This window comes from Eupeodes corollae, chromosome 3 (assembly GCF_945859685.1).
Source record: "Eupeodes corollae chromosome 3, idEupCoro1.1, whole genome shotgun sequence".
NCBI classification, from domain to species: Eukaryota; Metazoa; Arthropoda; class Insecta; order Diptera; family Syrphidae; genus Eupeodes; species Eupeodes corollae.
In genome coordinates this window covers 17,313,162-17,325,554 of record NC_079149.1, presented here as the reverse complement: position 1 = coordinate 17,325,554, position 12,393 = coordinate 17,313,162, and the positions used below count along the sequence as shown (strand labels likewise).

General features: G+C 37.2%; 1 protein-coding gene across 1 annotated transcript in view; it reads right to left on the bottom strand.

Annotated features, from left to right (window-relative positions):
- Window positions 1-246, bottom strand: part of LOC129949100 (electron transfer flavoprotein beta subunit lysine methyltransferase-like) — a 55,112-nt gene extending 54,866 nt beyond the window's left edge. The window contains exon 1 of the mRNA XM_056060347.1: window positions 170-246. Within this exon, the coding sequence (XP_055916322.1) occupies window positions 170-237 (68 nt within the window). The 5' untranslated portion in view covers window positions 238-246. The remainder of the gene's footprint in view (window positions 1-169) is intronic.
- Between the last annotated feature and the right edge of the window lie 12,147 nt (window positions 247-12,393).

The window sequence follows — 12,393 nt, the reverse complement described above, 5'->3', positions numbered from 1 at the left end:
TAGTAAGTGCCTACTATTTTTACAACCATCGTTTTCAATTGAATATCTATAAAATACATAGTTTTTTATATGTCTTTAGCTATTTTTAGTTCACAAAATAAAAACTTTATCAAAGCAGAAAATAAATTAAAAACTTTTTTATATGTGAGAAAAAGAGACAGATACTCACTTTGGGCAACTTAAATTGAATTTTTGATTATTTAGAACACTAAACAATTTGGAGTATATTCTAGTCATAATAAGTTGTTACTTGTTACTGCGTTTGGACATATCCCCACAAAAACGGTGCTGTAAGAAAAATAAAATAAAATTAAATTCCAAATAAAATAAATGAGAACTATCAATTGGCAACACTGTTTTTTGTGACATTTGCTTTGACAGCTGTAAGCTATTTTAGTTTGGCAGTTTATCATAATTTTAACTTTACTTTGCTTTTGGAATATTTGAAAATTAATTGTAAACAATTTGAAATTGTCAATTTCAAGAACATTCAAAATGTAGATATTGTGTAATAATTAAAATTGAAAACGTTCACACTTAAAAAATGCGCTATGAGACAGTTGTCAAGCTATTTCAAAAGTGTCTTTTTGCTTTAATTTTACTCAATTGTAGAGGGTCATACATTTTTTGGGATTAAAATTAAAACAAATTAAATTAAAATAAAATAAAATATATGATGACCAAAGGAATACATTTTTGATAAACATTTTGCTTCATTATTAAGATTGGAGTGAGTCTTTTGCATGTAATTCTTTTGCTAAAATTTGGCAGTTCAAAGCTAAGCAGAGACTGATCGAACTGAGTAGAGTGTGTTCAGAGCTCTCTGACTTAATTATGAAACAACTTGAGCACTAAACTGTCATGATTTGAAATGTCAAATGTCAGGCTGTCAAACGTAAATATTTGTTAATCAGGAAAAGTGAGACTACTTTATTGTTCAACAAATATAGATAAAGCAATTATTTTAAGGAATGGTCCAGGAAAAAAGAGGATGAAAAACTGCGATATTTACTATGGTGACTGCTACCACGAAAGCAAACAGCGCCTTTTTGGAAGCGGCTTTGTCATTAAAGGCAGACTTAGACAAGAAGTCTTGAGCTATAGGTGCATCAATGAGTGCCTCATGACCAAGGCTAAATTACCTGATATGCGCGCACGCCCCCACAAAAGAGAAAGATGACAACACCAAAGATATGTTCTTCGAGCTCTTAAACAAAACATGTGAGTAGTGTCCTAGCTACGACATTAAAATTGTCCTAGGCGATTTTAATGCCAAGCTAGGAAGGGAAGATATCTTTGGTTTAATAATCGGGAATAACAGCCTGCACGACGACACTTCCGACAACGGATAAAGTCTTATTGATTTTGCTGCGGGGCAAAACGTTATGGTAGCCAGTACGTGTTTTCTCCACCTAACCATCCACAAAGGAACTTGGACTTCTCCAGATCAATCTACCGTCAACCATATTAACCATATTGCGATCGACGCCAGACACGCTTGCAGCATCATGGATGTCCGAACTTTCCAAGGAGCTAACATCGACTCGGACCACTACCTCGTTGTAGCCAAGGTAGCACTTCGGGTTTCCAGACCCAAGGCAAAACAGGGAGTTGCTGGGAGAAGGTACAACGTTGAATCGCAAGAGATCGCCAAATCCTTTTCCGACCGAGTTACAAGTAACCTCCCTCGAAGTTCTATGCCGCCAACACAATGTATCGAAAACCAGTGGCAACATTGCCAAGATGCAATCAGAGAAGCCGCCTCTGATGTGCTGGGTTTCAAGCAGCCACCAACAAGAAACCCCTGGTTTGATGAGGAATGTCGGCAGGCAAATGCAGCCAAAAAACAGGCACGCAAAGCGGCGCTGCATAAAAGGACGAGAGCTGCTCATGAGCTCTATTAGCAGAACAGGCGAAAGGAACGCCCACTTCTCAGAAGGAAAAAGAGAGGGCATGAGAAGCGTGCGGTCGAAGATGTTGAGAGGTTTAAAAGCAGGAATGAAGTTCGAAAGTTTTATGAACAGGTGAAACGAAATACACAGGTACATAAACCTAGAACCAAAGGCTGCAAAGACGAAAGTGAAAACATCGTAGTGGAACCACAGTCAATGCTGAGGATATGGAAGGACCACTTCTGCAGACTGTATAACGCTGACGACGAACCGAATTCCCCTGTCAGGCAGGATGATCCATTCAACATAGACGACGAAAGCCAACAATCCCGTCCTCCCCACTTAGACGAAGTAAAGATTGCCATATCTAAGCTGAAGTCTAATAACGCCACTGGAGCGGATGGCTTTAATGTCGAGCTCTTTAAAGCAGTTGGAGATAAGTTGGTTGGGAGCATGCACCAAAGTATCTGTAAGATGTGGTCGGTTGAAAGCATGCCCGATGAATTGAACCTCAGTATTGTTTGCCCGATCCTGAAAAAAGGAGACCCTCTAAACTGCACCAACTATAGAGGAATCAGTCTACTTAACATTGCCTATAAAATCTTCTCTGCCGTAATATGTGAACGTCTAGAGTCCTTCGTCAACAACCTGATAGGTCCTTATCAGTGTGGTTTTAGACCATGAAAGTCCACAGTTGATCAAATATTCACATTACGGCAGATCCTGGAAAAAACTCAAGAACACCAAATCGACACCCACCATCTTTTCATCGATTTCAAGGCCGCATATGACAGCATCTACAGAGACGAGCTGTATAGAGCCATGTCTAGATTTGGCATCCCTGGAGAATTCACGCTGCTCCATAAAGGTTGGAAACAACCTAACAGAACCTTTCAATGTCCAAAAAGGTTTTAGACAAGGTGATGCGCTCTCTCGAGGGACCAAAGTGTTTCTATATAAGACCCTTATCATCCTCGCCCTGCTATACTGTGCAGAAGCATGGACTATGGCAAAAGCGGATGAAAGGAACTTTTGGTCGGTTCGAGAGAAAAGTTCTTCGTGTGATCTACGGTCCCGTATGCATCGAAGAGGAGTGGATGAGAAGATGCAACGACGAGCTGTACGGGCTGTACAGCGACGTAGACTTAGCCAGAAGGGTAAAAGTCCAGAGACTAAGATGGCTGGGTCACGTAGAGCGCATGGAAACCAATGCTCCGGCCCGGAAAGTCTTCGAATCCACACCCACAGGACAGCGCAGGAGAGGAAGACCGCGGATCAGGTGGCGCTCACATCTTACCTTTTCCACTAGAGCGACCAGCCTCTATCGCCATTTTTATTGTTTTGACGATAATTTTTTTTCCATTTCCCGACTTCAAATACCAAATTATTTGTTTTCAGCATTTTACTTCGTTTACTCTGTTATTTTATTCTGAGCTCACAAAGCGCGCTCTGAACATGTTCAGAACTAAAAAAGAAACACGAATTTGAAGCTCTGAATGATCAGAGCTCAAAAAGGAACGCTATTATTTTTTTTTGACAGTTCGAACTCTTCTCTGAACTAAATAAGAAAAACTCTGATTATAACGACGGTGTTGGTGTCAATTGATGCCGTGAAAACATAAAATTACACAGCTATAAAACTTCACCCACGATGGAGCCATAATTAGCCGTGTTGTGTAGCTTTTTTCAACGTTTTGTTAGAACATATTCCCGAGTCATGATTTTCAATTCTCGGCAAAAGCATATTGGTACGAATCTACAGAAACCGTAAAAGTGGCTACGTTTGAACTGCCACTTTTCTAATAAGTTTTCTTAACTTTTAGGTATTATTCGATTGCTAAGCGATCCTTTTTTTTTAATGGGAAACATTGAACTAAAATCATGACACATCAAATGACAGATGAGGGTGACAGATGTCAAATGTGAGTGTTACCAACTTGAAATAACAAAATGAAACAATTAAATACTTCAACTTTAATGAATACAAAAGAATAGAATTTTTTTTAAATAAAATTGCCTAATATGGTGTTTCTTATGAGCTTTTAACAATTTGTATGGTCAATTTATTCATACCCTGCCAAATAAGACTCAAAAGTTTAACGAATTTATTAAATTTTACCATCTCTAAGTGTGAGTCTCACTCTCTAATTAACACTTTTTTAAATTCTTTAAAATAAACAAAAAAATCCAAATTTATCCACAATCCCAACTTCAATATGATGTTTACCTTTAAACACTCAAGTCAAAACGCACGTAGCCCATTCAAGTTTTCTCATAACACTGTTTTGTTTCTTTTGGTCAGCTTTTAAGCCGGCTACAAAGCATGATATGAATGGGAATAAATGTTCAATGAACTTTTTTGCAAAACACTGAACTTTTATTTTAGCCTTTTCTTTTGTCTCGTCGGTGGATATCTTAAACAAAAAATCAAGAAATTAAATATAAAAGTGTAAGCTCCTCCTTATAAGGTAAATACGAGAATAAAACATTTAATGAGGTGAAGGTCTGATTTCTGATATTTTCGTTCAAAATCGACAAAAATAACACCAAAAACCAAACGAGAAAAGGTTTGTTACTTAGGGCTCGATATAAAATAGTTCTAAGTTTATTTTTAGCATCATTTATTCATAGACTCTACCACAGGGTATGCAAATTTTTGATACAAAAATAGCATGAGTATTTATTTAGGTTATAAAATATCTATTTTGATTAAATTCAAATAAAAACCTGAAATGATAAACGTTTAATTAATTTATTAGCGCTTAAAAAAATCAATATAATAGTGACGTATTTTGCGTAAATGAAATTCATCCAACGGGTTTGACAAGGCTATATCGTAAAGCTTAACAAATTGTTATACATTTTTTGATTGTCAAACATGACGTACGGTCACATAAGAATGGATATAAAGATAAATGTCCAAATCGTATTCAATATCAATGTGATGTGAGTAAGAATTTATATAAAGATAATTTTTTGGTTTTGTTTTTATTTTGTGAACAGATGGATTTTGGCGATTTATTTACAAGGCCAGGATTTTTTGTCGAGTATGTATATAAGAACACGTTCACTTTTAAGAGAATCTAAATTGTATGAAGACTGCGTACAGTAATTGTCTTACTTCATTTCCGCTAAGAACCTTTTATGAAAAGCAAAACAATCTCTGTATTTTCTGCATTAAATATTTAGACTTCATAAAAACATTATAAAAGAGTTTTACTTTCTTAATTTAATAATGAAAATGCACATCATTGATCGTTCACTGTGGCGTATATGTACGTAATATTTTCTTTAAAAATATTTTTTGAGAAATACAGACGTAATACTTGCATTTAGTAAATATTGCCTTCATTTATTCAATGTTTCTTAAGTGTCTAAGAAAAAATACTGGTCCCGTCCGGATACAGCCCTACTGAACCTAGGGAGCTCTACTTCGCCTTGTGCCATGGCGTCCCGATTGTACAGGAGTCGCCTATCTATACGGTTCATCGTCTGACGTGGTAGATCAGCGGAACTGCCAATCTATCGTGTATCAGACCGCACCTTTCTAAAAAAGGAATGCTTCTGGTGGAATGAAGCCGCTCAAGCGTTCACTCTCAAAATATTCGTCGTTCGGACAGAACGCCCCGAAAATTAAATTGTTGGTCAAAGACATAGCTCTTGCGATGTGACCTCGAACGAGTTCTATCAAGAAATTGTCAATTCTGTTGATTTGAGCCCCGTTGTATAGGACCTCGTTGGAATAGTAATGCACATAAGAAGATTCGGCTGTTCAATATAAGCCGGTACAGCGTCGTAAACACTGCCACTCGAACACCCGAAACTTCTCCATCTGGGAAGGGGCAACGATGAACCACACAGGACAACCATAAACGACCATCGGCCGTATGAGATCCATGTAGCAAATTATTTTCACTCCGGGGTCATGCCGACTGCTAAAAAACAGCCGTTTCGTCAGAGCGAAGGCTCCTCTGGCCCTGGTCAGAGCAGCATTTATATGTCTGTCAAAATATAAATACTGATCTAACCAGATACCGAGATACTTCACTAGACTTTTGTTCGCCAATGGCTGCCCGCGAAGATCAACGATGACCAATTCTTGCGCCAATTCTTACACGTATCCCTCGTGGCCCCAGCCAACGGAGTCCGGAACAGAATTGTCTCCGACTTCTGGACATTTATTTTCAGTTTCCAGTCGTCGCAATATCGCTGAATCTTGTCGAAATCACGCTGCAAGAGAATTCTAATAACCTCAACCTTTCGGGCCGTTCTGTACGCAATTATTATTTTATTGTCCACAGCCCACTTAGTCAGAGCCCTATTGATGATCTTTTCGAAAACTTCGCTTATGCTCGGAAGAAGACTTATCGACCGAAGATTTGACGGGTTGGAGTTGTCCTTTCACTTTTTAGGGAGAGTCCAACGTGAGATAACACGGCCATGGAATTTGTGGCTCAAAATAGCTATTATTTCGTTAGCTGTGTGGCAAGTGCCACCGTCCTGTTAAAACCACATATCGTCGCTTACATATCTTCCAATTCGGGCCATCAAAAGTGCCTTACCATCTCACGCCCTGACCTACCTCTGGTTGGTTGTTTTGCTTCTTTGATAATCACTCTTCGATTATCTATAGATTAAATGTGACAATTCCGCTTATTGGTGAATTCATTGAGGTGAAAACGTGGCTCATCACTAAAGACTTTTTAAACTGAAAGTTGATCGATTTCTTGCCACCATTCTGATTAAAGATTTTTAACCCTATAAAGATAAACTGTTCCTCAAAAGCGCCCATAAAATATTGCTTTATTCTTTCAACCGAAGACGTTTGAAAAAACTCGTGCATTTGAGCCAACTCATTCGTCCATCAACTCTAGGCGATAGACAGTTCTTCAGCAGTTTGGATATGGTAATGCGTTGCGCTCGAGAGGCGCATGTTTATCTCCTGTGAGATTGAGGATCAAAGTGCAACTGACGACGAGTACGTAGATGAGGTTATGGAAGAAACCTTAGATGACACCTGAACATCTGAACACCACGGACATGACCATCGCAAAATTATTCCGGCTCAAAGAGACATCAGAGGTAAGAATAGACACGTTTGGGCTACTTGTAAGGGCCAAAGTCATGGAAGAACATCTACTAAGAATATAGTTCGTTCTAATAGCGGTCCCACTCGAATATGTCGAAATATTTTGGAGCCACTTTTATGTTTTCAATTATTTATCACGGATGATATTATTCAAGAGCTTGTTCAGTGGATAAATGTGGAAAATGCTATTAAACGGAGCGGTATTATACATATATATATTATCTTCGACATTTAAAAAACTCAAAGCTTTTATTGGTATACTTACTCTCAGTGCTGCAATGAAAAATAACCGTTTATCTACAGTCGAATTATTTGATAGTTAATTTAGTGGCACAAGATTTGTGACGGTTATGAGAAGAGACAGATTCGATTTTATTATCAGGTCTCTAAGAATGGATGACAAGACCCTGCGCCCTGCTCATTGTCACCAAGATCCATTTATTCCTATTCGGAAGGTTCGGGATTTATTTATTGCTCAATGCAAAAATAATTACTGTCTTGGAAGCAATTTCACTGTCGACGAGCAATTACTTGGATTCCGTGGTAGATGCCCATTCATATCTAACAAACTAAGTAAATATGGAATAAAAATCAAAATGATGTGTGATAGTGGAGCTTGTTACATGCTGAACGCTATGTCATACATTGGATGAGCAACAAATACAAATGGTTTGCCACAAGGCGAGTATTACTTGAAGGAGCTATCAAGACCAGTTCATGGCACAAACCGAAACATAACGTTTGACAATTGGTTCACGTCCATCCCTGCCACAAAATCAATGCTAATTGCACCCTATAAATTGACAATAGTAGGCACGGTAAGGTCAAACAAACGGGATATCCTCGAACAGTTGAAAACACCTGTTCTCGCCAAGTGGGAACGTGATGAAGGTTCCATTATAAATTCTTCAACTGGAAAACCTGAGATGAAAATGTTCTACAATAAAACTAAAGGCTGCGTCGATACGTTGGATCAGATGTGCTCTTCTATGTCATGTTCTAGAAAGACAAACAGATGGCCAATGACAATGTTTTATAGCATTTTAAACACATCCTTTGACAATTCTTACATAATTTACATGCATAATGTTTTGCTTAACGCAGGAAGACCATTGAATCGTAGAGAGTATATGAAGAAGCTTATCTCTTACATGGCAGCATCGTGGATGAGATCCAGATTGGAAGTCCCTACTTTGAACAGACGTTTGAAAGAAAATATTCAAAAAATCTTGCCACAAACTAGTCAAGATTGTTCTGAAGAAGCTGACGATGAACCTCCAGCTAAAGTTCAGCGTTACTGTAGCCTATGTACTATGAAGAAAAAAAGAATGTCTAAGATGGCATGTATCAAATGTAGGAAGACAGTGTGTGGTGAACATACATTTTTTATTTTTGACCGAATGCTATTCTTGAGACTGATAATTGTAATTCTTCAAAAAAAAAAACAGAAGATCTTCAATTTTGTGTGTTCTTTTTCTTATGGATTTATGAAATCCTTCTTAGAATAAGAAGAATTAAAAAATATACCTACGTGTATGTTTTAGGTTTTTTGTATGTTTTAAACGGTTTAGTTATATTTTAACAATGAAATGAAGAAATAAACAAATTATTTATTTAATTTAAAAAAAAATTAGATTTGTATTTTAATCGTGCGCCTCTCAGGCTTTAGTTCTTGAGTCAATCGCACCTTGCAGGCGTGTAAATGCAAGTCTTTTTGCATAATGTTTATAAACGACAAACGTAAGAGGTCCAATTGTTGGACACGGACGGTTGCGAACAGCAGCAATATTTTCTGTATTTGAGTTTTACGAGCATGCAAATTTGTGCACGACATTGCTGATTGTACGCACTTTTGGACGATTAAATTGAGCGAAACAATTACGATGTGCACCTTATGTTTTTTGATTTAAACGCGTATTTTCATAATAATATTTCGGTGGCTAAATTTGAGAAATGTCAAATGAAATGCAGAAGAAAACTTGACGTTTAGGTTCGCATTCAACATTGGCCTTTGACATTTAATCACCCTTTATTTGTTTACTCAAATATTTAACTAACCATAAATAATATTACCTTCAAATGATTGAATGCATCGAAGCATAACGTTTTTGACGTTTGTTAACATTTTTAGAAAAATTAAAGTGACAGTTTATTTACAAAAAAAAACTAAAACCAAAAACAAGTACTACTAAAAATTGGTAAACAGTGATTTTAGACTCGAGTAACTTGGCACTCAGTGAAAGCTATCAGTGTGAGTCGCATCTCAGTGAAATAAATCTAAGTGCAAGTTTTTGGCGTTTGTTAAAAAGGTTTTAAATCATAAAAATTTAATTTGGTTCAACGGATTTTGTTTAAGTCTTCAATCCATTTGTATATTTAACAACTGGCACAAATCGCTTCTAGGAATCTAGGAGTAAAGATATTCGTTTTTTAACCGTACAACGCAAATGTTGAATGTGTTACCACACTTGTTTTCAACTGTCGTTGTTATGCTTATGAATTCAACACCAATGTACATTCTTTTATTTAGAAATAGGTTATCAAGGAGACAGGGGTGCTTCCGTGTTTTAAAGCCAACCCAACTTAGGAAAACCGGAAAAAGTTTAAGCAAGTCAGGAAGGCCCTGAAGACATGACCCAAAATTACGGCGAAAAATACTGCAATATCCCAGAGGCAGTAAGCATTTTTGGTCATTTGATAAAACATGAGGAATTCTTCCTCTTCCTCGGTTCCTACGCTTGTTGTCAATGACACTCCTTTAGTTAGCTCTATTGATAAAGCCAACTTATTTGCAAGGCAGTTCGCCGAAAACTCCACCTTACCAGATAGTGTCCTGACTCTCCCAGTTCTTGAACGAGTAAATGATTGTATGGGACCAACAATCGCACTTGCGTCCCTTTTTTCAAAGGTCATGGAAACGCTGATTAATTATCAGCTTAAGAAATATCTTGAAGAACGGAAGCTTCTTAATGACCGGCAATACGGCTTTCGTAGCAATAGGTCCACTGGTGAAGCTTAAGAAATATCTTGAAGAACGGAAGCTTCTTAATGACCGGCAATACGGCTTTCGTAGCAATAGGTCCACTGGTGATCTCATGGTTCATCTCACCGAACAGTGGAACAGATCTTTACATCGTTTTGGAGAAAGTAAGATTATTGCACTTGATATTTCAAAGGCATTTGATAGGGTTTGTCATCAGGCTCTCTTATCGAAAATGCGTGCTTTCGGTTTTTATGAATCCCTTCGAACCGTTCAATAGTTGTATTGGATGGATTCAAGTCTAAAAATCACAAAATAAATGCTGGTGTGCCTCAGGGCTCCGTTTGGTTTCCGACCCTCTTCCTCATTTTTATAAATAATCTCCAGTCTGCGACTTCTAATCCAATACATTGTTTCGCTGACGATAGTACTCTTAGCTTTTCATATTCGTTTCCAGACTCACAACCCTCCTCTGCGGATGTGGAACTGCAACGGCAAAATATGATTAGCTCATTAAATTCCGAGCTACACAGCATTGTACAATGGGGAATAAGAAATCGTGTGGAATTATGGCTGAAACACAAACACTCTTCAGCTTCGGCTTCGCCTGACGTTAACGAGTTCAGCCATAGGAATACAATGCGTGCTATCACAATGGAGCTTCGATCTCACGTTTCGTTTGACAATCGTAAGGAAAAGTACGTAATGTAACGTAATGTGACTCCAAACGGAAGCTCTAGTTCAATTATCTGAACATTTGCTTTGTCTGACAGCTCAACAGCTGTAAAAAATATGTCAACAAACAAAATATTTGCTCTTTGGAGAGAAGAAATAATAGAAATGTCATTCAAAGCAACCTCGAAGCAAGCCCACCGTAACGCAGACGAAGCCGAAGCTGAAGCGTGTTTGTAATTTAGCCATTAATGCTTTGAAAACGCAATGCTGTCTTGCATCGTTAAAGCGAGATAAACCCTCTTTGCCACTATCTATGAGTGGCACTTGCATCAACGAAACGGAAAATCTTGACATCCTTGGAATGCGCATCAGCAACCACCTTTTGTCTAGCGATCACATACGCGATGTTGCCAAATATGCCGAAAGATGTCTAGGCTTTTTGAAACGTTGGACGAAATTGTTCTCTTCTTCTGATGTGGCTACAATCTACAAAACCTATATACATACGTCCGAAACTTGAATATAACTCTCATCTCTGGGGTGGGGCTCTAGTAACTTATTTAAACCTCTTGGACAGTATTCAAAAAAGAGCTTTTAAAATGATTGGTGACATTAACATCATCAACTTGTTTACATCACTCGAACATCGACGCAAGGTTTCTTGCCTCACCCTTTTTACCGTTATTTTAATGGACTATGCTCTAGTGAAATAGACAGTTGCATTCCTCCCCTTAAACAATTTAACCGTAACACCCGCGCTTCTAGGAATACCCATCAGTTTACCATCGAGTCCAACTTGGGCCGTACTGTGAAATACAGAGATTAATTTTTTAGCCGTACTACGCGAATGTGGAATGCCTTGCAAAGCTTTATCTTTCCCTGTCATTACAATGTTCAAGAATGCTGAATCAACCCTTCAATCTTTTCTCACTGCGTCTTTGGCATATTTAAAGTACACAAAACTTTTTAAGCTTGTGCTATTTATTAAAAAAAAAAATAGAACTGATGTAGTTTTTAATGAAAATATTATCATTTTCCAAAAAATCTGTATGTTACGGAAACCTTTCTTGCCGAAAAACCCGTGATTGCAAATTTGTCCCTATATTTATCGTAATTTTTTTCAGTTTCAGTTTTTTATTGAAGTGTGTATCTTTTCGTTTTTAGTAATGGTCTAGTTCCACTTGTTAAATCTCAAAAGATGACAGCTTCAAAAATGACAGCTGTCTAAATAGCAGACTGTCAAAAATGAAAGCTTTTTTTAAGAAACCTGATATTACATACATATATTATTCAAAGTAATTCCTTAGAAGTCTTTTTCATGAATGAATATTTCATTGTTTACAAGCCCCCTTCAAATTTGTATCTTTCACTTGTGGTTTTGCATGGAAGTGGTTCTCTTGTGTGCTCAAAACCAAATCACATGGAAATCCCCACAAATTCACATAAACTCTTGAGACATAAAAATGTTAACTTAATAAACCAAATTCCGAAAAAAGAAAACCTTACGCAGTACTTTTATTTGGAAGTTCTATTTTTAGCTAACCCTTCCAAAAATAACTCTTTTGAATTATAAAACAAAAGGATAAATAACTGGAAAGTTTCAAATACACATTTCAACATATATTTATCATTAAACTTATGTTCAAAACCGTTGCTGACACATTTGTATGTTGAATAATTAATGTTCGAAGAATATTTGACAGATGATTTATAATTTTATAAGTTTTGAAAACATCTGTTTTCAGCATTCATGCTGG